General features: G+C 40.1%; 1 protein-coding gene across 1 annotated transcript; it reads left to right on the top strand.

The window, feature by feature from the left end:
- Positions 1–3,992: 3,992 nt before the first annotated feature.
- On the top strand, positions 3,993–24,140 carry LOC145444128 (uncharacterized). Its single transcript, XM_080322056.1, has 3 exons — positions 3,993–19,077; positions 20,664–20,829; positions 23,165–24,140. Exon 1 carries the CDS (start codon positions 5,416–5,418, stop codon positions 6,922–6,924), a length of 1,509 nt encoding a protein of 502 aa, XP_080178182.1. The 5' UTR covers positions 3,993–5,415; the 3' UTR covers positions 6,925–19,077; positions 20,664–20,829; positions 23,165–24,140.
- Positions 24,141–26,998: the final 2,858 nt, after the last annotated feature.

Here is a 26,998-nt window from a genome sequence, read left to right as displayed (position 1 = left end):
CAAAAATTTCTCGCCCCCCAGGTTGAGAACCTCCTGCTCTATAGCACATGTCGTCAGCGATGTATACATAGGTTGCCTACTCATTGAAGATGGAATATATAATATATACACACGGGATTATTTGAAAATCACAGCAGAATCTGCTAGCAGTACCATTAACTGCGAAATTACATCAAAGGAAGTTATTGTCTGTTTATAAGATTGGTTCCCAACCTTTTTATCTTCATCCCCCACAACATGAAATCTATATTTCCACCCTTTATAATTGCTTGATCCAATAAAATTTGATAAGACGTTGTTTCACTCGCAGGATGCATTCCTGGATAATTCGATTAGAATTGTATCTTGTCACTAGATGATGGTATTGTTCCTGTGTTCTCAGTGATGCAGTATGACATACCATCTGGCTCGATATGCCTATATATTCTGCACACCACAAGTCAATCCCAGGTCTATTCATATCCATGTATCTCTTCATTCCTTTTATTTTCATTTGCTTGCAAGTCGCAATTTTAACAATTTGGTTGCATATCTTGTATATGAATCAATTCATGTGAGTTAAAATGCCACTTTTATGTAGGTTACACATAACAATTTTATTACTCGAATGTAAGTGGAGTATTGCTTGAAATGATTCGAGCTCGGTAATGATCTCTGATTTCTTCTTCTCCAAGTCTTTTTATTGATCACTACAGAACTTGGTTAGTGAATTTAGTCATAGGCGCCGACTTTTATTTTTACACTGGGTTGCCAGGTGAAAAAGGAAGGGGTTTGAAATTGTTTCAAATTTACCAAGTTGGCATCAATTTATTACAGTTAATACATGGGTAAATGCTCATAATACATGGATAGGAGAAGCTTCATCATGTTGACGAATTTACGTGTGCGCGTAAGTTTGCCAGCGAGTCCAGCGGTTAATTTGCGATTCCTAGATCTCACTTCAATATCAACTATTCCCTATTCACCAAGACTCGCGCGCACAGTAGATTACGCGACCTCGGTGACGACGAACTATTTCACAAATCAATACGATTGAGGTCTACTGTGGAATCTGATCACTGTTCTGTAATGGCACCGACTTCAGGTGATTCAGGCCTGTCGTATCTTTTGATAACTCGGCCTTAACACACATCTTCTGATGTTTCAGTATTAGCGTTAATCAATTACGTCCGTTCAAGTCTGTTCGTGGCCGATTGCACAGATTCAAAGGTATTCAATTTCATGCTGTCAGAGTGTTAAGCCAGTATGACATAACAATCACGTAAGTAGATATCGCAGATAAATCATGCGAGGCCTGTAGTAGGCAAATCATGAAGCAGACGCTATAATTTAGGCCGGCGATGATATCACATGCGCCAGTTCTGCTGTAGAGTCGATAGTTCAGGGTTTGCCCGACACATGAGCATGCGACACAATGAAAAACGACAGTTAAGCATGCGACGCTATAGCATGAGGACACATTAGCATGGTAACACATGAGAATAGGGACACATGAGCATGGGGGCACATGCGCATGGGGACATATCAGCAGGGTGAAACATGAGCAAGGGGACACATGGGCATGGAAACAGATTAGCATGCGACACTTGAGCATGGTTACACTTTAGCATTGAGTCTAATCAACATGGTTACATATGGGCATGGTAGCACGTGAGCATGGGGGCACATAACCATTGGGACACTTCAGCATGTTGACACTTGTACATGGTGATATATGAGCATGGTTACATATTAGCATGATGACAAATGAGCATGAGGACACTTGCGCATGCGACACTTGCGCATGCGACATTTGAGCATGTCACACTTGTGCATGCGACATTTGAGCATGCGACACTTGAGCATTTTTCATATGTTAGGTGCATTTAACTAGCGTCAAAATCATGGATTTATACCAGCCCGTACATAATATATCTCCCCTCCTCCGACCCTAATATCCCCACTCCCAACTTTTATACCCATCACCCCAACCCTGATCTTGGGATACCTTAACCCTAACGCAAACCCTAACTCGACTCTTGGGATACCTTAACCCTAACCCTAACCAACCCTGGTATTGGGATACCATATCCCTAACGCAAACCCTAACCCTAATCTTGGGATACCTTACCCTTAACCCTATTACCCTAACCCTAATATCCCCCTCCCAACCCTAATACCCATAATCCCCGAACCTAATCGTGGGATACCTTAACCCTAACCCTAACCAACCCTAATATCCGTCACCCCCAACCCTAATCTTGGGATACCTTAACCGCAGCATGGACCCTAACCCATTTCGAACCCTAATGTTCCCCCTACCCACCCACGGCACGTAAAACTTCCCTATCAAAAGAGACCCGCAAAATAAAATAATAAGTACCGTGTCGAAATGCGAATTTGTAATCGCTTTCGTCTCACAAAAGGATATATTCATTTAGTTCAGTGGTTCTTAACTTGGGGGTAATTACCCCCAAAGGGGTAATTTGCCAATTTTCGGGGGGTAATTCGAAGTGAAATTTCTTATAAACTTATGACGCCGCACTTATAACGTAAATATTAATGTAGGCTAACATCTCTTTTTGCAAGCTTGTAGGATATATATTTTGTTTAACTTAACATGCCATGCCTATTCTGATATCATAGTAACCAGAACCAATAGTGATTATGAATAACAGGGTCGAATGTAGTTTAGTATAATGCTAGGTAAGTCCAATTTATTTTGCAGTAGTAAGGATCATATATTGTTACATATGCTGGCAAATTGAAAGACAACAAGGGCCGTCTAAGGTCAGCTTTACGCTTATAATGCAGTAGCAATATCGTAAAAATATAGTTGTCAGTATTGAACAGTGCAGTGGTCTAGTCCAGTCAGAAAAAATTATGTCTGGCATCATCGAAATGCCTTACAAGAAAATATGGGAATATGTTGGAACCTTTTGGTATCACCTTCAAAATGAATAACCATTTTTCGTCATAATAGCGTTGAACTTTCTGATTGACTTTCCTTCAATGGTATCCATCAAAACGAAATAAGTTTGTGATTGACAATTGTATGAGATGCTATCTATTATCCTCCCCTTTTCCTAGATGTGACCACTGGATAACACAAAAACAGCATCAGCCTTCCCATTGAATTGATATTCTTAACAGGCATTTCAGTGTACATTATGACGTCACTTTGAGTGCAAGCTGTAATTTGTTATTTTTTGAAAAGGGGTAATTGCATCCTGTCATTTTCTTCTTGGGGGTAACGGTATGAAAAAGGTTAAGAACCACTGATTTAGTTCGTCTGATACGTGTGAACGCGATTCCAATATATGTGGAGCAATGACAACCTTTATTGCTCTACCGCGATTTCTGAAGCTTTTCACACAAATCATGCTCACATGCTCAAGTGTCGCATGCTCAAATATCCCATACTCAAGTCGAACATGCTCAAGTGTCGCATGCTCAATTGTTGCATGCTCGAGTGTCGCATGCTCGAGTGTCGCATGCTCGAGTGTCGCATGCTCGAATGTCACATGCTCGAGTGTCGCATGCTCAAGTGTCGCATGCGCAAGTGTCGCATGCTCAAGTGTCGCATGCGCAAGTGTCGCATGGTCAAATGCCGCATGCTCAAGTGTCGCATGCTCAAGTGTCGCATGCTCAAATATCCCATACTCAAGTCGAACATGCTCAAGTGTCGCATGCTCAAATGTCGCATGCTCAAATGCCGCATGCTCAAGTGACGCATGCTCAAGTGTCGCATGCGCAAGTGTCGCATGCTCAAGTGTCGCATGCGCAAGTGTCGCATGCTCAAATGCCGCATGCGCAAGTGTCGCATGCGCAAGTGTCGCATGCTCAAGTGTCGCATGCTCAAGTGTCGCATGCTCAAGTGTCGCATGCTCAAGTGTCTGCATATCCACGTTTCGCATGCTCAAGTGTCTTCATGTAGACGGGTTGCATGCTCAAGTGTCGCATGCGTACGTGACCCCATGCTCATGTACACATTTACTTTTGTGTCCATATGCCCATGTGTCCATATGCACATGTGTGCCCATGCTCTTGTGTACCCATGCTCATGTGTCGTCAAGGCTCACGTATCGCATGCTCATGTGTCACCATGCTCCAGTGGCATGTTGATGTGTCCCTATGCTCACGTGTATCCATGCTCGTGTGTCCCTATACTCATGTGTCCCCATGCTAATATGTCCTCATGTTAATATGTCTCTGTGCTCATGTGTCTAGATGCCCACGAGTCGCCATGACCAAAAGTCGCTATGCTCAAGTGTCGCATGCTCAAGTGTCGCTTGCTATTGTGTCGCATGCTAATATGTCCACGGACCAGTTCAGGCTGGTAACCAACGATATCAGGCCTAGTCTGGTGCACGTGATAGTTCATGCCAGCTATTGTAGCATGCAGGCCTGCATTCGGACGTGCTAAATCAAATAAGCGACGATAGCGCAGCGCACTTCAGATGCCAATGACTCATTTCGCATACAAATGATTCTCGCTAATTTGCAGTACGCAGCATCAATACAAATTAGTGAATTGGCATTTCAAAAGAACGGGATTTCTAGCTATAAATGAGAAACTCCCAGTGGCTACGCACCTAGGGTTTTTATGCCGACAACGCGCTGCTTCATATCAGCCAGTCGAATTTGATCGTGTAATTGTGCGATTTTAATTATCCAGGTGTTATTGCAGCAAGGGCAATATGAGCGCATGCCGCAACCCGATCAATAGAAATAGAAATCCCGATGGTTTGAAATTGGATCCGCGATATAGTTGCACCCGATAGAGTCCATCCAGCAATGAAGTTTATTGGAACATAGAAGGTTCCTGCTCACACTTATCCAATAAATTCAGAATATGATGATCTCGTTGGGCTGATGTCGTATCGAACTAGCAAGACAATAGAATTATACAAAAATTTGAAATCGCAGACGGCGGGCGTTTAAGCACTTTGTATGGGGTGGCCGCCACGCCATAAACGTGTCATGGGGGTGCTCCGCCATCCCGCAACTCGGTGCCTATGCGTTTAGTACTATCTCAAGTTCCATGGTTCATCATGTTGGCCAATACTAATTGTGGCATTTGTTGTGAAACCTCTCAAAGTGTACCTTGAGCCAACATCTTTCACAGATCACAGATATAAAATTTGTATGAAGAACCTTGACTTAGCACTTGATCACCTCATAGTTATACTTATCTTATAACGAACATGTGGATCATATATGAGACTGAGATGAAGATGTTGGGTGCCGTCATTCGTTTGTTGAAAACAATAGCCAAGAATACGATTGTACTCATTCAAATAATAGCACAGCGTTTTCTGTGTAATCCATGTGGACTTCTCAGTTTTGTCGATAACCAATACTTGTCTATTATACGTAATTTTTCTGTTGAAATATCGAGCTAAATCTAATCTTGCTTTTTTAATCCAGTTTTCTATGACTTCGATTATTAGTAGGCTATCCATCAAGAAATTCGCAATCAAGTCACCCGTTGATATGCATGCTGGTGTCTGTGAGAAAGCATTTGCACGGAAGAGTGACTTCAAGACAAACATGGTTGCTGGTTTCAGATGCCACGAATGTGAGATTTGTGGAAAAGTGTTCAAGCAGAAGGGTGGCCTGAGGCAACACGTAGCTATTCATACTAGTGTCAAAAACCACGAATGTGATGTTTGTGGAAAAGATTTCGTACAAAAGAGTGACCTCAAGACACACAAGGTTATGCATGCTGATGTTAGAATCCATGAATGTGAGGTTTGTGGAAAAGTATTCAAGCGAAAGGGTGAGCTCAATCAACACATGGCTTGTCATATTGGTTTCAAAGGCCATAAATGTGATGTTTGTGGAAAGGATTTTATACGAAAGGGAGACTTCATGAGTCACATGACTATGCATGCTGCTGTCAAAAGACATAAATGTGAGGTCTGCGCCAAAGATTTCGCGTTGAAGGGTGGTCTCAGACAACACATGGTTATTCATGCTGGTGTCAAAAGCCATGAATGCGATGTTTGTGGAAGGAAATTTACGCGGAAGGGAGTCCTCACGGATCACATGGCTATTCATGCTGGTGTCAAAAGCCATGAATGTGATGTTTGTGGAAAAGAATTTTTGCGAAAGAGTGACTTCAAGACACACATGGCTATTCACTCTGGTGACAAAATCCAGACATGTGATGTCTGTGGAAAAAGATTTACTTTCAAATCTACATTAACTTTGCATCTTAAAAGGCATGCTGGTATCAAAAATCATAAATGTGATATATGTGGAAAAACATTTTGTCAGGAAAGTGAACTTAGTATGCACATAGATATCCATTCTTGTGTCAAGAATTATAAATGTGGTGTTTGTGAGAAAAAATTTGTGCATCATGTTAACCTCAAAATACACATGGCCATGCATGCTGGTATCAAGAACCATAAATGTGATATTTGTGGGAAAGAATACCTGAAGAATAACAGCTTCGAAAAACACATAGCCATGCATGCTGGTATCAAGAACCATAACTGTGATGTTTGTGGGAAAGAATTCATGCTAGAAAACAGCCTGAAGTCACACATGGCCGTGCATGCTGGTGGTGAAAGCCATTTGTGTGAAGTCTGTGGCAAAGGATTTATTCGGAAAGCAAGCTTGACTGTGCATCTGGCTATGCATCTTGGTATCAAAAATCACAAATGTGATATATGTGGTAAAGAATTCCTGAACAATAGTCAGTTCCAGACACACATGACCATGCACGCTGGCATCAAAAGCCGTAAATGTGAAATTTGTGGAAAGGACTTCACTCAAAAAGGTAACCTCGAGAGGCACCTAAAATTTCACTCTGGAGTCAAGAATCATAAATGTGATGTATGTGAAAAAGAATTCATTACAAAATCGTGTTTGAGAAGACATCTTCAGAGAGAAGACATTCATGCTAGTGTAGGAAATCGTAAGTTTAATTTTTGATGCAAAGAATTTTCATGAATGATTGATCAATGGATTTATACATACATGCATGCCGGTGGATAGAATTAGAGCTGTGGTCATTATCCCGAATTACTTAAGCTCAGTGGCGGGTAACTACTTCTTCCGGTGGGTCGGATATGGAAAAATGAAGCACTTGGCAGGCCGGCTTCCTGACTCGATTGTGTATTCATCCACGTACATACTATAGCGGTAAATCGTAGTTGGAGTAAACTTCAAGTGTCAAGCATATAAACCAGAGGTCACCAACCTTTTTGCAATCAAGAGCTGTATCTTGGGTACTGAATGAAGCGACGGGCTGCCAATTTACTCCCGTCGTTCACCCGCACCAGACTAAATTTCCGCTTTGAGATTCATAGCACTGGGCAAGAATCACATTGTAATAAGACTTCTATTCTAAGAGAGTCTTTGAAATCATGAAATTTAATTTTTTGAGAAATCATGAATTACAGTTAACTCCCGGTTAAGTACGCACCCGTTTGAGTTCGCATCCCAGATAAGTACGCAATATTTATTCACAAATTCTGGGTTCAACTTTTTCAACAATTCATTCATTTTAAACAGAGGATTAGATGTCAGGAAAAGTTGAACGTCAACTTAACTAAAGTTCAATGCCTGAACATGTCGTGCAAAGTCATCTGATGTATATTTTGCATTCTTTTTTGCTTGGCTTCCCACGTCACCCGTCACAGAAAGCATTCCAAAGTGCGTTGGAGATTATAGTAAGCATCTGCTGCTTGATCTTGTTAGGCAGGACACACAACTGATCCTCAATTTGAAACACCTTCTTTTAAAGTTGTTCGAAGCTATGAAAATGGCACAATTGTTGCTTGGGCCAGCATCATCGTCAGTGTTGTTGTTGTTTATTAAACAAAAGGAATGGCGCCTATCGAATGACGGCCTTTTACGTCACGGTCAATAACAATATACACAAAAAATGCCGAGGTAACGGAATAAAGTAGATACACACAGATACCAACTGGGGGTCTCACAAGAAGATGATGGTCGTCAGTGTCATTTTCAGTCTGCATCGTTCTCAACATCTCATTCACATCACTAAAACTCGACTGTGAATCGCCAATTTCTTATACAGGCCGGAGAGTTAGGCTTCCCAATCAATGTGCATGGAACTTTGTGTGTTCCTGTGGCATTTGCACAAACAACCAGAGACATACGGTGTTAAGCTTTCTTCTTCCCTCGGATGCTGCTGAGATATTCGAATGGCATAAGCAAGGTAAATGTAGGTAGCAGACGGAAAAACAACCCTGTGTCAAACCATGATATACGCATTTTCAGGATCACACGAGCAATTATAGAATGTGGATCATTTGGGTCTTCTTTTCTATCCCATCTCCTTCACCATGAGGAAGAACTTTCTGCAGTCCATGCTGTGCTATGAATCGGCCAAGCCACTGCCACACGATGCCTTAAAATCATCTCCTGATATCGATAATTGTTGAGCGATGTTTTGCTTTTGCAATGATCAGTGAGGGGGGAACGGGAAGACTTACACGGTGCATGCTATCAATCCAAAGATATAGAATATCTTCCGACTCAGGAAACCGACCAACGGATGTTCGAAACTTTTTGTCGTTGTCTCCTCAGACATCAAAGCAGAACGCCTTCGAATAACTTCCCTGTTTTTCAAAATCTTTCAGATAGCAGCGTCACTCACGCCATACTATCTTGCGAGACTTCTACTCGGAGCGGACGACACACATAACTTGACGATGACTTCCAATCTTTTGGATTCATCACTTCCTCCAACACTTATCTTTACTTGACATCATGCGAACGAGAACATTGTACCCAACAAATTTCTTGTGCTGTACTGTACGCCAGCATAAAAGAATGGCATACAAAACCGCACATGGGTAACGCATCGTCAATGACTACGCTAATAAATGCAAAATTTGTGAATTTGGTACCCCAGGTGGCTGTATATCTGCTAATTACGGTCCACCACATAAGTTCGCACAAACTACTCAGGATCAAGTTGCGTACTTAACTGGGAGATGACTGTACTTCACACCATGCTTGTATAAATTATACAACAATGGTTGTTTGTATAAATTGTACAACAACGGTCAAGTCAAATTTTAAAATATATCATGTCACACTTAAGACTGGACATGTACATCATGTTATCTGTTTCTATATCGGTCAATGGGAAGCATGTCATTGCATGCAAGTCATGTCTAGTGCGCTGTACTCCGGTATGTAACTTGACACTGCAATTCTGAGTGAGTGTTTCGGATGTGCATTAGTGAGGCGTGTTCTGTGTTTGTTTCTGATGAAGTTCATGTCCAAAAGGCTGTTTGTTTCTGATGAAGTTCATGTCCGAAAAGGCTGATTCACAACCATAAGTTGAACCAAACATGCTTGCAACCTTCATAGCTGCTGCGCATACACCACTGTACTTTTCCGTGTCAACAAGGCACCAAAAGTTTGTTGTGGGATATGAAGTGGAGGTCATTTTGCAGTGTTACAATTCCAATCCCCAACTGTTCATCATCCAAGCATGACAAATTCTGATTATACCGGAGAGCAGCAACGATCACAGAAAGTTAAATACATGGTACTAAACAAGAGGAACAAGCTGTCTCAAAAGATGTAACACGCAATGGGCATACAGACATTGAAAATCGGCTAGTACTTAACGGCTATCTGCTACCGAATAGTAATGTTGTTTTCTACTTTGGAATTGTCCTTGACGTCGAGCCACTATAACAGAGCCCCCGTCATTTCAAAAAGACCGTCGATGGCATTCTGTCATGTCATCCTACGTCTTCGATATCTTGTGATTCTATTACATGTTGGTATATTACCAGTTGTAATTGAGGATATTTGATATCATCATTTTAAGTGTTTATATACATGCATTGTCATTTGTAAGTTGCCGGTACATGTTAGTGTGATTTAAACAAGAATAGCTAAATCAATCAATCTATATATTTAAAAGCTCACTGGTAATAAGCTGACATATATTGGTGAATGTTGGTATTCGATTTATTTTTACAACAGGGTCGCGGGCTACTCGTATGGTCCTCACGGGCTACCTGGGGTGATTCCTGATACAGACCAAAAGCAGAAGTCAATGACTTGACGTAATGTAGGCCTACTTCAATCACTATTGAAGCAAAAAAATATGTGGTCATGTCGGACGTATAAACCTTTATTGAAGATTGCAAGTGAACATTAGTCATTATTGGAATGCCACTTTATCTTGTTTTGCTCATAGTCTAAATTACTTGCTTGCAAATATATTTAGTCCAGAGCTGCGTGCCGGAAACTGTCAGCGAGCTGCTCAAAATCCTGTGTGTTGCCCGCCTCCTATTTCACCGCTACCCTAAAATGGAGATTTTTTATTCGCAATTTACCGCGAGGCCTAACACTGTAGAGAGAAGCTTGCTAACCAGTCCACGGTTGCTATGTCCAACCAGTTACATCGACAAAGTTCTGAAAATGACCCATTTTTGCACATTTGATTGAATGGTGTTTGTTTGTGTTTTCCATGTTTAGCTCTGATTCATATTTCAAACACTTGTCTCTGTAATGTGAATGTTTCTGTATTTTTTCACTTGCAGTTGTGGTTAGGGTTTTGTGTACTTACACAATCTTGAAATACATGGGATTCAATTCTTGTTTGATGAGATCTAATAATGGTGACGGTGACGACGACGAAAATAACACGGCCACAAGCGTCAAAATCCCAAGACGACACAACTTTTATCTCATCTTGGCTAATGATGATCATATGTCATCACTTCGGTTCTAAGCGATGGTTATGAGGCTCATTGTGAATGTTGGCAGATCCAATAATGAATTTCCTGTCATAGAGCGAATGTGGTTACCAGCTTTACAGTCTGACAAATAGTGGATGCTGTAACGCATCACTGCATAATATTGTTTTGATGAAATTATCATGTGGTTATCAAGAAAATGGTTTGAACTTTACCCCATTTTCTTTAGTGTTGCCCTTATAATGGGGAAACGTCAGACCTGCAAGATCTGAAAATTCCTTCAATTCATGAAATTTAGGTACAGTAATTTTTTGCGGCGTGAGGATTAGGATTTATATTACAGTCAATTTCAATATTTCTGTTGTGTCATGTTGGCAGTGACAGATCCGGATATTTTGTTTTCCATTGTGAAAACTACTTCTGGCATGGACCTATTTCAGGGGTGGTAAACCTTTTCGGTCAGAGGGCCAATGATATTTACTAACCGTGCCCTTTTTTAGTCGTCCGATAGGGGCGTACCAGATTAGGTAACGGTGAAAACAAGACTTACTATGCATCAAAATCGATAACAATTCTGTAATGAAAACTCGGTGTGCATTCTTGTCCTAGCTGTGAGAAGCGCTAAAATTTCGCAAAGGTAATAATGAATTTGGTCAAAAATATTGTTACTTACCAGTAGGGTTGCATTTAAAACAAACGGTGTTTGAAACAGAGGCTTTTTGAATCTTTTTTTCTAATTGTAAAATTATGCCAAAATTGTGTTAATACTTTTCAAAAATCATGCTGTATGAGCCTACGTACAATTACCACCCGATATAGCCCAGGTATATCGATATGGCATGGTTGGAACCCTCAAAATAGTCGGTTCAACAGCAATAGTACATATAATTTGGCAAAGGAGGTATATTTACTCAATATTTTTAATTGTGAGTATCAATCCACTATGACGTCACGTTGAATATTCGTGACGTCATGGCATAAAAACCAAGGAAAAACATGTTTTAAACAATGGCCTTGTTTTAAACATGTTTGTTTTAAGTTGATTTTTGTTTTAAAATCAACCCCACTTACCGGGCGGATTATTCCCACTCAGAATTTCAAATTGCTAGCCATAGCTGGGCGGATTGAGAAATTTGAAAATTCTCTATCGCTGACGGGCACTAGCAACCAGAGGTGGTCAAAATAGTCAAGAAAGCTACTCAAGTAGAAGTAGAAGTAGCGAGGAAAAAATCTACTCAAGTACGAGTAGAAGTACTTCTTCCAGAAGCCACCTGAAACTACTTGAAGTAGAAATAGAATTGACTGACTTTAAATCTACTCAAGTAAGTAAGTAGTTTTGAAAACAGTCCTAATTCCCTCGCATAAACTGTCAAAAGCTGCAAATTGAGCTATGCGGAAGGTGCAAAGGGTTTGATTCGTATTGATGTATCCCAGAAGGAATCAATTTTCGACAGAATAAGCATTCTTTCGCATCATGGGATGCAAGTAATATTATTGATATGAAAATGCGCTACTAACCCATTGATTACTAGAATACCCTGTTTTAGGGAATCTGGGGGCATGACGCCCTACTGCATAATCTAAGGCCCCGAGTTTAGGCGAAGAGCAATATGGAGAAGTTGTATCGGATACGGTTTCAACACTTTGCACGATTATACGTTGATATGTTGATAACAAATATTGTGGAACTGAAAAGTTATATTTAGTGTAGCTTTATTTTCGGAAAATAGAGGCATTACATTTGTTGTAATGCTTCAACATGTATGTTCTGCAGAAAAAAGAACTGATAGTAATTAGAGCGCAAAGTATCATACTCGGAATCAAAAGTCAAATACAAATACCACTTCTAAAAAGCGGAAAATATATTTCATGTCTTTTGTTCATAAAGCTTTAAAGGTGATCTGCTAAAACAGGCGTAACATTAAAAAAAACGGATTTTCCAGAATAGCAGGACACGTCATTATGTGCTGTCAGATTACGAAATGATAGGTATAATTGCTAGATTGCGAAACGGTAGTTTCAAACGTTATAGTGGGCCATGTTTACTGTGATGAAATATTTGATATGGGCGACAATGCGGTGTGAGCGGAACCAAGCAATCCGGTACCTAAATTATATTCACTGATACTTTCGTGAAAACATAGTTGTGTCTCCAAAGCTACTGTGCGCGCAGCGCAACAAAATTTCTGGTCTTTACTTGACTTTTATGAATATTAAATGTTGGTACTCCGTGAAAACAGCCCAAAAATTCCTCAGGCTATCTTTCGTATTGGGGGACTAAACTACTTCTACTTGACAAACTGAAAATAGCGAAAAGTAAGTAAGTAGATCACAAAATATTACGAAGTAGAAGTAGAAGTAGAGAAAATCATATCTACTTGAGTAAGTACCAGAAGTAGAGGAAATCTACTCGAGTACTTCGAAAAAGTAGAAGTACTTCGTTACTGACCACCTCTGCTAGCAACTGACTTTGAGGATCATTTCTGTGATAGCATCTTTTTCGCATGTCAGCTCCCTTTTCACTCTACCAAATCTGCAGAAATGGACTAACTGAGCAACATTGCGAGTGTATCCTGGAGTTAATGGTGTCATATCATTATGTATAGTTGAGTGGGTTTAGTAGCCATGTGTTCTGGGTCAAGTAATTGATGCATGTCATGCAAATCGTTCTCTTGTAAAAAGTGGAAATTTGGAATATTGCTTCAACTAAAGCGTCATCAATGACTACTAGAGCAATCTCTACATCATTTTGTAATATGAAATTATGAAGTTTGATTTTATGCGTTCTCAGTGATGCAATATGACATACAATCTGACTTGAGATATATTCAGCACATCTCAAGTACATATCCGGACCCCGGGTGTATTGATTTTAGTCCATTCATGTTCATGGATCTCTTCGTTCCTTTCATTATCATATGCTCATAATATGAAAGATTTGTTGTATTCTCTTTTATAGTTCGGTAATCAATTTATGTGTATTATGTTGCCAATTTTATGTAGGGTAGACATAGCAATTTTCTATACACAAATCCATGTGAAGTATCTTTTGAAATGATGACAGCTCGGTAATGATTTCTCATGTCTTCTTCTTTCGGGTCATTTAATTAATGACTACAGAACTTGGATAGTGTTTTTAGTACTATCTCAAGTTCCATGCCTATTCATGGTGGTCAATACTAAATGCAACATTTTTTGTAAAACCTCGCAAAGTGCACCTGAAGCCAACATCTATAAAGCATCACAAATAAGAAATTTGTATGAATAACCGTGACTTAACACTAGCTTGATCACCTCACAGATATACTTACGACTAATATGTGAAACGTATATGAAACTGAGTTGAAGATGTTGGGTGCCATCATTCGTTTGTCAGTAACAATAGCTAATAATACTAATGTGCTCATTCAAGTCATAGCACAATGTTTTCTGTGCAATCTATGTAATTTTTTCTGTTGAAATATCGGGCTACAATATAATCGTGCTTTTTTAATCTATTTTTCATGACTTCGACTATTATTAGGCTATTCATCAAAAAACTCGTAAACAGCACAAACATGGCAATGCATAACGGTATCACACATCACAGCTGTTGTGTTTGTGGGAGAGAGTTTAGTCGCAACAGTAACCTGGAGCCTCACATGGATATTCATGATGATGTGAAGAATCACAAATGTGACGTTTGTGGGAAAACATTTCCACTGAAGAGTGACCTCAAGCAACGCAAGGTTATACATGCTGATTTCATAAGCATCGAATGTGAGGTTTGTGGGAAAGTATTCAAGCGAAATAGTGAACTCAACGCACACATGGTTATTCATGCCGATTTAAAAAGCCATCCATGTGAGGTTTGTGGAAAGGAATATGTGAGGAAGGGAGCCCTGACGAAGCACATGGCTATTCATGCTGGTATCAACAGCCATGAATGTGTTGTTTGTGGAAAAGTATTCGCGCTGAAAGAAGTTCCCAGATCGCACATGGCTATGCATACGGGTGTCAAGAGCCATAGATGTGATGTTTGTGGAAAAGGATTTACTTTCAAACGTGCCCTAGAATTGCATCTCAAAATGCATGCTGGTATCAAAGACCATAAATGTGGTGTATGTGGAAAAATATTTACTCAGGAAAGTAGCCTAAAGAGGCACATGGATCTCCATTCTGGTGTCAAGAATCATAAATGTCATGTTTGTGGCAAAAAATTTGCGCGGAATGATGGTCTTAAGGGACACATGGCCATGCATGCTGGTATCAAAAATCAAAAATGTGATATTTGTGGGAAAGAATTCCTGAAAAGGTACATGCTGAAACACATGATCATGCATGCTGGTGTCAAAAGCCATAACTGTGATTTTTGTGGGAAAGAATTCTTGCGAAAGCATGGCCTAAAGTTACACATGACTGTGCATGCAGGTGTTAAATGCCATACGTGTGAAGTCTGTGGTAAAGGATTTACTTGGAAATCAAGCTTGGTTCAGCATCATGCTATTCATGCTAGTATCAAAAATCACAAATGTGATGTATGTGGGAAAGAAGTGAGAAAGAGTAGCTTCAAGACACACATGACCATGCATGCTGGCATCAAAATCCATAAATGTGATGTATGTGGAAAAAAATTTGCGCAAAAAGGTCAACTAAATAAGCACCTAGAGTTCCATTCTGGTGTCAAGAATCATAAATGTGATGTTTGTGGAAAAGAATTAACTTCAAAATCGAGTTTGAGAAGACATCTTGATAATCATATTAGTGTAGGAAATCGTAAGTGAGATTCTTTGGGTGAATAATTTACATGAATGATTGATCTCAAGAATCATATGGATATGCATGCCACTGGATAGAGTTATAGCTGCGGGCCTTGTCCTAAATGACTTCAATGGCCAGGTTACCACCCTAACATGAAGATGTTAAAATCCCAATTTACCATAAGGACTAACACAGAAGAGGGGGGCTTTCTAATGAGGTGTTTTTCCACGTTTGGTCTGGAGAGGTGATCTTTGTGTTTCCTATGTTTAGGTCTGATTTGTTTTTCGAACACTTGTCTCTGAATGTGAATGTTTTTGTCTTTTTCCATTGCAGTTGTGGTTAGTGTTATGTGTACTTACACTATCTTGAACTACGTGAGATCCACTTCTTGTGTGATAGAATTTTAATATTGATGACGATGACAAAAGCAATTCGGCTACAACCATCAAAATCCCCACGATTGGTTTGGAGAGGTGATTTTTGTGTTTCCTATGTTTAGCTCTGATTTTTTTTTCGAACACTTGTCTCTGAATGTGAATGTTTTTGTCTTTTTTCATTGCAGTTGTGGTTAGTGTTATGTGTAGGCTACTTACACTATCTTGAACTACGTGAGATCCACTTCTTGTGTGATGGGATCTAATATTGATGACGATGACAAAAGCAATTCGGCTACAACCATCAAAATCCCAAGACTCAACTTTTGACCCATCTTAACTGATCATGATCCTACGTCATCACTTCAAATCTATGCGATGCTTATGAGGTTTATTGTGACAACGTTAGCAGGTTCTATAAATGAATTTTCTGTAGTACTGAATGCGGTCACCGGCTTCACAGCAAAACATAGCGGAGACTGTTACACATAACAGTATAATTCTCTTTTGGTGAAATTGTCATGTAGTTATCAAGAATATGGTTGCTGAATATATTCGTTCGAGAGAGAGAGAGAAAAGAGTTTTTATTTTCATCCAACCAAAATACATAACAAACGGCAGTGATTGTTGTTGTCAAGATCAAAGCAAGGTATGAAATCACTAAGAAGACTGATTTGACCTCTACCCCTCTTTTTTAGTGTAGCCTAATAATAGGGAAACGTCAGACTATGAAAATCTATGACGATGACGTCAATTCATCAAATTCAGGTATGGTAAACGGCGTGAGGATTAGGATTTGTATTCTGGTAAATATCAATATTTCCTAAGTGTCATGTTACCAGTGACAGATCCTGATACATAGTTTTCCATTGTGTCGAAATAATTATGGCAAGCTAAACTACATAGGCTTTTAGAAGTGCAGGACTTCAATATTGCAGTAATATTGGCCAGTCGAAAAGCTTCCAGTGGAATAAATTTAACAATATGAGCGTATTGTTTGCTGCAATAAACTACATAGCGCCTAAGGCAGGGCTGGCCAAGATTTTTGGTCGACGGGCCACATGATATTTACGAACCATTGCGTGGGTCACTTGAATGTTGATGACCTTTTTTAGTTGTCCAATAAGAGAAAATCGGATTAGGTAATGGTGAAAACAAGACTTTCCTTATTACGATCTTAATTATATCATTAAAACTATGTGTTCATTCATATCCTAGCCGCGAGAAGCGCTAAACATATATAAAGTTAATTAGTAAATTCGGTAAATAACATTGCGCATATTGCGGGTCGCCTCTGTATGCCGCTGGGTGCATTTGGAAGGGACAGGATTATTCGCTGCTTGGACATATCATTACAAGATAGGTGTCTATCATTTTGTGCCAAGATTTCAGCATGGACAATCCTTCCGTGAGTGCAGACACTAAGTCGCATGTTGGACGACACGTTCTCTCATAATTGTGAATATAGTTAAACTCAATTCTGTGAATATGGCATATATATTTAGTTCACAGGAGGGTACCAATTAGCGTTGGGACCCCGGGAAATCCCGATCCCGGGATCCCGGGATTTGAAGCAATCCCGATCCCAGGATTAGCCCCAATGAAATCCCGGGATTTGTGAACAGCATCTACCAGGGCTTACTAACGTCATGCGTCATTTTGTGGTAATAAAGCAGTGTCAAAAACTAGACAAGTTGTCTAAAATATTGTTTTTTAACCTTACGTCCCTACAGCGCCCCTTTTCGAAAATGGCCTATGTCTGGCGCCCCCGCCCATATTTTAAGGATATTTCGCCAACAAATTACGAAACCGTCTAAGCGATGATACTCTTTATTAGTGGTTCCTAACCAATTTGAATGTCGGAGCCGCATTTCAAACTTCATAGTATACGCAGGGAGCCTCATTAAAACACCCGATTAGACTATATACTGATTCTAAAGGTATCTGAAAACCTACCTCTAAATCTCACCATCTAGCAAACTCAAAAGTATTTACATGCACAATTGCACATAGACTTCTACAGATTGTATATCTGTTATTCTAGCATTGGTAGACGCAGATAGGCAAGTGCTATACATTGAAATAAATTGAAAATGCATATCATTACTCAACATACTATTTTGTTGTTATGTGATACCTCTTCATACATTCCAGCACTTGATACACAAGTTTGCGGAGGATTATTCTATGAAAAATATTGGACTTATTGCAATTTATACTTGACTATGAGCCGTTATTTTATTGTTAGTGAAATTGTGTCGTAATTTACTCTTCAAAAATACGATAGGTCTACGAGCAGCAGAACTCAAGATTATGTCGTTGTCTGACGGGTATTCCTCCGTGCGTTTGACGTTAGTCTGCGAGAATTCTGTTTCTCTGTTTTCAGAAGCGGCCTTGGACGGCTCTAGAGATATCTAGTATTCCTCATTTCAGCATTCATATACAAAAATTGCCTATAACTATATATAGAAACAAACAACAACAACTGTCGTCCATTATATTTTGTGGCATATTTAGAGGTCACTCAGAGCCGCAAGAAGGCTACCTTGGAGCCGCAGTTGGGAATCAATATTACAAGGAATAAATGTTGTTTATGTAGCTTGCATTATGCGTATTTTACTATTTTGCTAATCCCGGGAAATCCCGGGATTGAGAAGCGAAAATCCCGGAAATCCCGATCCCGGGATTTCAAATTCGATCCCGAAGTCCCAACCCTAGTACCAATGCAAAAACCGAGAAATCGAGTGACATTGAATCATGTGAAGTTGTAAGTAAAATTTCTAGTCAAATAAATCTGCCACGAAATATTCTACTTTAGGGTCATATGCAAAGATTCACGAAAATGTGGCTGGCCCCTACCCTGCGCCTGGCTGACTGGCTACGCCAACGCGACAGAACTGATATTTAAGTCATCGGCATCCCAAATTTTGCGGTCAGGCAAATCAAATTATCGGTTAGCCAGGCAAGTTCAAAATATATTACCTAGGTTATTTTTTTTTATAATACAACAATTTTCGAGAATTACCTCGCGGGATATTCAGACCTTCTCGCGGGCCACGGGTTGGCCGACCCTAACCTAGGTACCTCATAAGTTCCAAGCATATCTCTGAGATTTGGTGCTTATAACTATGCTTCTTATCACAGCGAGCGTCACTCGATGACCAACGCCACTACAATCATGTCAGACTTCGAGGACCTGCACTTTGTGGACATAAACTGCTGAGTGCTGAGATTTAAAGCCTGAAAATCTACTCACCGACCAGCAAGGATATTCACAAGTAATAGTCTTATAAAATGTGACGAAATGATGGTTATTTAAAAAAAATCTAGCAATTCGATAAAAACCGTTAGGTTGGCTAATAAAACGTTGTACACCAGATTTGGCTTAGTTCTAACTAGTAGATGTGAATTTATCATGAAATTTTTTTCTTCTTATTACTACCTTATTACCTATATAATAATTCAGCACAGCAGCATGAATAACTTCCCAACACAAATATTTGATAATAATGTGTGAAACTATACTAATATTATTGGCGAAATTCAATCATGGATACGAAAAAATGTTTGCGCTTCGCGCGAACACATAGAGCATACGTGTACAATGTACAAATCGAACATGTTCACAATAGAGGTCGACCGATATTGATTTTGCAGGCCGATACCGATTATCGACACACTCACAATGACGATAACCGATATCATAATAATATGGAAGGATCAGAGAACCATTTCGCTAAAAAATATTATCGTATATATTAGGCAAGATCGCACTTGTACGCCACCGAAAGCTGAACAACAAACGAGAAAACAGAAATTAAAAAGAATAATTGCTTAATTGTGCACATTCATTGAAATTTGAGATAACCCAAAAAGCTAAACGTGATACAGGAGTGCAGATCGGTCCAGTAGAGGTAGATCGTAATGCAGGAAGCATGGTTTCTCTGCATGCTGACCCAGTTAAACTCGTCCTGCAAGGCTAAATCTGTCACGTGTCGCCCTTTGCGTCGTGGATTTCATGAGATTGAGAACACAGAGCCTTGAATTTCCAATATTTTTGATTTTTTTATAGGCTACATAAAATATCGGCCGTCATAGGCCGATATCGATAATCGGGAAAATTCCAAATATCGACCTCGATAATCGGTCGACCTCTAGTTCACAACATGACTACTCACGATTTCGGTGCGCATAGTAAGCCGATACCAGTAAATAGATTACTCCGGGGTTGACCGGCTCATCGACATGGACAGTTTAATGTGGATATTCGGCCACCAGTTATTTCATTACGACTACGCACTGAAATGCGGCCGTAGGCTAGGTAAGTAGTCGAATTGTGGCCGTGAATATCGAAAAGGTTAGCCAACCCCGTTTTAGTTGCTGAAGAGTGTTGTCAGGTATCGTGCGCAGCTCATAGTTCAACATAGTCGATGAAATTGATGATCATGATATTTTTTGTGGTATTTGTATTTCTTCAATGAAATATTATTTCATTTGTGGTAACTATGCCGTCGCCCATGTAAGAGAGCACGGCGTTGTACTGACATAGAGTTATCAAACGTGGTTGTTACACTGCGTTGGATATTTTTATATCGATAATAAAGTCATGCGGCACGCGGCCCATATGAATTTCGAAGAGTGGCCCACGACCCATTTTGAGTTGGCGACCCCTGCTCTAGTCAGTAATCCTGTGTTCGATCAGCTTCTTGGAGGTACTTCAATTTCAATCATGAGCTTTAATCTCAGAGAATTTTCAAATCGTGTCAGAAACCTGCAAGAACTTGGTTTATTGAAAAATCTGCACTAGAGTAGAAAGCTTTTCTGTCTTCAAATCCAGATACAAATGGGCTTCTCTTTTTCGCAGGTCCTGTTTCCATCTCAAATGATGTCTGAGCTGAAAGATCGTCTGTGCAGCCTCCTTCAGGTCGACATGAGCAAAAAATACAGCAACCTGAAACATGACTGTAGCGTCATCCAAAAACCATCGCTGGTTTTTGGCAATCGATTGATTCGCTATTTTCCTGAGAAAAGTAAGTGGACACATCTGACAGCTTTCGACTTTGAGTCGGTTACAGACTGGCAATATCCTTTGTTACTGACCACCGGAGATGGCCAAACCCAAATCCTTTTCTGCATTTGAGATCTTAATCTGAGTGAAGGTCCTATGCTGATTCTAACATTCCTTCTAACTAGCATAAAAATTGTAAGCTATGGAAAGTTCTATTTACTTAGGAAAGTCACGAATCCGTTATCAATTGCTCATCTCTGCCGACTAGGGCTGAATCGAGTAGTGAGATAATGATAGTGAGTAACAGATTCACACGCACTTGCCTCTATTATTTCTTTCCTTGCACGGTACATGGGTGACTGAAAGGCCAGGACGCGTGCATTGTACATGTCGGCTGTGTTTCCATGACCATTGACCACCCAGACGTAATAATAAATGACAAGTTTACCAACAGTGTGAAATCTACGATATAAACGAAATGCAGGTTGCAAAAAAATGTTGACTTTGTAAACAATTTTGACATTTTTTGACACAACGCAACAATTTTGAGCTAATTTTGACCTTTTTTTTGACATGTCAAAAAAATCGCCCTAGCCATGAGTGTCAACCATGGTAAATTCGATACGAAAAGTGTGTTGTAACTAGCAAACTGCAACCAGCTGATTGAAGAAACCATGCCAGGACAGCCTAATGGCCAAGCCGGAGTATTCACTCGATGTCTGACAAGTCGCCTGACGTGGGTGTGCTGTGCAGCAGAATTTCTCTCGGTCGTTGGCCGAGTTGCACGAAAACGAGAGAATCGGAATCGGCCATGCATGGGAACGCAGTATAAGAGTCGATTCGTCATCTAGAAATTTTTTCTCGGTACTTTCGAATATTCATGGCACAACACTGATGTCATGTACCGATTCACACTTGCAACGGTCACTAAATAGTCACGGTCCAGAGATACGAAATTATTTAGGACCATGTGTGGTTGACTACGTTCACCTCGTGAACGCCAGGTTGCTATTACATTCATGAAGTTACTATCGGTGTTATCATATGCCATAATTCGGACTGGCCAAAATCAAGGGGTTAAGTCATTCGATTCTAAATCGAGTATCAGGCTTCTAGTCGATTTGAGTAGGCCTAGTCTAATATCTCACATAACGACACCAAAAAAGTATGAAATATATGGACTCGACTAACTCAAGTCAAGTTTTGACTAGGATAATCAATTCGACTCGAACTTTGTGCTCGGAATCGAGTCACCCGGGTACTCAATTGGGCCCGGCCCTAGCAGTGACTCAAATCAAGTCAGTCTAGGGTGGTGATTCGAGTAGAGTATAGTCCAGATGTGCCAAACTCCAATATTTCACCTCAAAATCAATGTCCTTGTTTTTCATTTGAATACTTAACCTACACAATATATTACATTATATTACGGATCATAGGGGTATAATTCTAGCAACACCTTTATTCGCAAACAATGAATTTGGCTATGATGCGATGATAGGAAGGCTAAATACAGTTATAAACCGATAGAGCAGTGGCTCTAACGATAGTATAAGTTGGCATATCTCTATTCTCTATAAAGCCTTTATTTTAGTCGTATAATGACGTCGACCCTGCGTATGCGTTGAAACGGAAGACACCGGTTTTAGCTGTAAACGCGAACTTTGGAATTAGCTTCATTATACTATTATATATTATTATTACGTGATTCGGGTGAATCAGAAGTGAAGCAGAAATGCAACCACAGATATTTCAATTTGTATTTCTTTACAACTATTATTTTCTCTATGTAACCTGCATATAAGGGTTTCGCATTGGCGTTTTTGCTTCTCTGAATAACTCGATTTTGATCAATTTGTAAAATAAACTCTAAATTTAATCAATTAAATAAAATCAATTAGTAAAAACTAAATTTATTGCGTTCTCGTAATTGGATGTCAATGTCAGCGACTTGTTCCTAATGGTGACTAGAAACCGCAATGAACATACTCGACATTTGCTGTCTTAGGGGTTATTTAATGAAGTATTTCTCAATAAAAATCTCGATGTTTGTTAGAAATGTGCACATATTTTAAATCTACTCGAAATTGCTTCGCGGACCGGATGAAATCATCTGGCGGGCCGGATGTTTGACACGCCTGGTCTAGTCATTCAAGAATGTGGCCGAATTCGGTCATGACTCGAGTTATCCCAATACTGACTCAAACAGTCGACTCAAATTTATGTCACCGGGTTAGATACTGGATTTTGCACCGTCTTACCGTCATCCATCTTTGTACCTTACCTTTTTCCAGGTGTAATAAAAATAACAATCACATTCCCGCCCTGATATATATTAATGCCGGCCATTTCTTTGCCAGGTGTAAGCGCCATTCATCCTGAAATGGAAGCACCGCATGGTCGCCAGCAACGTTGGCCACCTATGGCGAAGAGCAAACACTATTTCATGCGACAGAGAAGCACATCACCAACTTCCAAAGTGTTGAGTCAACTTTCTACTGCACCTCGGACCTGGACTGTACCTTTACAAATTATCTGATCGAGACGAGATTGGTGATTGCGCCACCAAGAACCGTGTCGGGCATACTTGTACAAACTATTGCATATTCATAAACTATTGTATTTCTACTTCTTCATAGTTTTAAAGCAAAACGAAACCTAGAAAACTTTCCACTACTACTTGTACTTGAGTAGAAATATACAGCGTTACTGCTACCTCTACTCGAGTACGAACCATGACTGTTTTCGGCACCTCTGCTGCAGTGTCACCAGAAGTGGTCGCTAACAAAATACTACTCTTTCGAAGTACTCGAGTAAGTTTTGCATACTTAAACTATACTTACTCAAGTGGTTATGATTTTAGACTGCGTCCACATCTACAATTTTTTGTGCTTTGCAATATTCTTTTGCTGTTAAAAAGTGTAACCGCTCACGTCTGCATTACCTATTCATTAATGTTGATTGCTGTTTGAAATCAGCTTTACAGTCATTGGTATTGTTGCACGGCGATTTTTTGCGATAAATTGTATATTGACGGCTAGTAGTCTGCAGGATCTGTGTCGTTGAATGTGTTGTGCTCGAATATACATCAAGGCTGGAAGCATTTCGAAGAAAATGATATCTGGGCAACTAATGTATGCTTCGGACAAAAGTGATATCGCAATGTCTGCAATGCGGATGACGTTGCGGCCAGAGCAAATTTGAGTTTGTGGTGTCGAACAATGTTTATTTCCTGTTTGATCTCGCTGATTCTGTTCCCGTGTGGTTGATGTGTTGCAGCCCCTGACCGTGGGTTTAACGAACTAGCAAATAAAAACGCTTTCAATGTTAATGAAATGCTGGTGCGTTATTTTGTGTGTGTAGGTTTCAGAGACCAACTCGAGACATGTGAATAGGGCCAACGATCGGATAGCAGCATGCGGGAAGCCTAAACTTCCCGCATTATTTTATGGCAGGACCACAACAACACTTCGTCAGGCCCTTCGAAGGGGGATAGACCAAACTTCTGGGGGCTTCGCCACCGGTTAGTCGTGTTTACCGCGACTTATATCCGACACTTATTGTACTGTTTAGTTAACCAAACCTCTTGTTTTATTGAAATTGAATTCGAATATAGTTTATATAGTCATCAACATCAACCAAGAGCGCAAGCTCGAATTCTATCATATCAATTTGCAAATGGGTAATGTATTGCATCTTATTGTATTCTGTTCTTACCTTAACCAAACCTCTTGTTTTATTGAAATTGAATTCGAATATAGTTTTAAGTAGTCATCAACCATTGGCGCAAGCTCAAAGTCTATCATATCAATTTGTAAATGGATAATGTATAGCAGCTATTCTCTATTTTGGCTGGTAACTATAAAATGATGATACGGAATTACTTACGTAGTTGAGCAGTTTTACGTATATGTGAGCGATACAGCGCTTTCTTGCGTGTATATTTAACTCTATATTCTTTCATTGGTTAAGAATCAATGACCACTCAATCTGTATTTCAGACAACTAGCAAAATGCAATGACGTAATCATGCCTCATACTTCGAAAGGGCAACTTGACTTGAATTGGGACTTGACTCGTGACTTGACTTGACTCGACTTGACTCCAGTCACCTCCAAAAATCGAGTGACTTGACTTGACTCGAGTTACCTTCGAAAATCGATTGACTTGACTTGATTCGAGTCAAAATGTGCAATGACTCGTGACTCGAAGGTAGTGACTTGATCCCAACACTATGGTCTCAAACTGGGGGCGTGAAAGCATCTGAAGAGACGCGAGTATAGATACGTCTTAGAGAAATTAATATTCTTGAACTTAGAATGAGTTTAATTTTTGCTGAAACTTACAAGTATCAACATCGGCAATTCCTAATTAAATTACTATGTAAAATGTCATAGTTCATAGTTCTTAAAGTATGCGTCGCGGCGCGATTGGGCCGCTCTTGAGCGATGGTTTATTATGTATAAAATATTTGCTGAATTTCTTGCGATAGCAGAAATTTCTCCGCACCTCGCGCGATCTCATGTTGATAATTTGGGCATATCCACCCGAGGTCATTTGTGTTGGGTACAATAAAGGCACACAGAAAAATGGTTATGACAACATGGCTAGATCATGAAAATGTAGCCTACCTACCTTTCTTTTATACAAATTGATTTGAGTAACTTGTCTAACATTGGATTCTGTGGAAGTTCCAACTTGTTCAGTTAGTAGCTTACGCAGGCAGGGTGGAGAGAAGGAAATGGCAGGCCGTAACTGCGCATCCCCTACTTTTTTAATACGCATAATTTACAGAGATTAATTTTATTATGTTGGCAATTGTGAAAGAACGGTATATTCCTAGTATCGCCGAGCGACGTCGGAGAATGTTGGGGATGTTTTATCATAGCCTTTATAGAGGCTATGGTTTTAGTCTATGGGTGCGTAACGCACAGGTATGAGAATATCAGATTCGGGTATTTCGGGGTCGAGCCTTTACGTGTCGGGATAGCGGGTTTGAGTACGATCGAGGCCGACCCCAGAATTCCTACCTGAGTGTCGGAGGTTAATCTAGGCTCCTCTTCGCTACGTGGTCCGTATATGCGGTGTCTTAAAAAAACTAGAAGTGGGCCTCGCTAAAAGTCAGTAAACACGGAAACATAAAGAATATCGGCATGGTGTAAAATGATCAGTAGTCGAAACACCATTAACATTAAATAACAACGACATAGGTTTTGGTAAACAAGCAGCATGATGTGCAGTGCCAAAAAGTTCCGCCGCGATAAACCCTTAGCCCAAAATGACCGTCGCCGGTTGACCAGAAAATTCGATATTGATATGTCAAGTCGTCGAAATTATCGCAGAACGAATAGTCCCGCCCTCACAATTTAAGATAAGCTACCACAATTTGAAGTCGCGCGCGTCTCATACAAGATTTTCTTTTATTTTAGTCAGATAAATGTGAATGATTCCAATATATTAGAGTAGCGACACTTTATCGGGGGTCACGGAATAATAATAACATGCTTCAACAAAGATTACTTAGTCTGGCTCAGTTGTTCCCAACGATGGCGATTTGGCGGTCTAGGGGGGGGGGGAGAAAATAACGAATGGGGCGATAGAGGCGGCTAAAACGGACAGAGGGGGCGGTAAGGGGCGAAAATAGCGTCGGGGCGATGGCGCGATAAAACGGCTGTATTGGAGTCAAGACGGAAAAATGATTTTTTTTTAGTCAACCCACAGAAATTTAGCTGCAAAAGTGTATAAGTTCGAGTTCGAGCCGAAAAGTTGACTTTTTTCAGTCAACCCGACGATGATTACAGTTTGCATGCCCATTTTTCGGTTCAAAAAATTTGGGGCGATGAGTCGAAAAAGGCTGGGAACCACGGTCTAGCTGGAGAGGAAAGGGAAGCAAGAACGTAGTTTTATTTTTTCCTTTATGTTTTTGGGGCATATACACCGACTCATGATATACATACACACGATCTGTACATTGCGGACCAGATACGTCGTCTGATAACCTGCTAGAGTTGTAACCTGAGTCCCACGTAATGTGTGGCTGGGTAGATATACTTAGCTCTTTAGTAGTAGACGCACGTCCCTGCGTTAGTCCTTGATTTGACAACTTCAACGTGAATGCAACGACAGTATTGCCTCAGATAGATATATTGGTCGAATATGTATGGAATATACAGTAGGATATCGCAGATGAGTCT

The sequence above is a fragment of the Botryllus schlosseri genome, chromosome 1 (assembly GCF_051294905.1).
Source record: "Botryllus schlosseri isolate E-star chromosome 1, Bs_hap1, whole genome shotgun sequence".
NCBI classification, from domain to species: domain Eukaryota; kingdom Metazoa; phylum Chordata; class Ascidiacea; order Stolidobranchia; family Styelidae; genus Botryllus; species Botryllus schlosseri.
This window is presented reverse-complemented; position numbering and strand designations above follow the sequence as displayed.

Coding starts and splice junctions, on each gene's coding strand:
- LOC145444128 (XM_080322056.1), top strand. CDS start 5,416: ATGACTTCGATTATTAGTAGGCTATCCATCAAGAAATTCGCAATCAAG.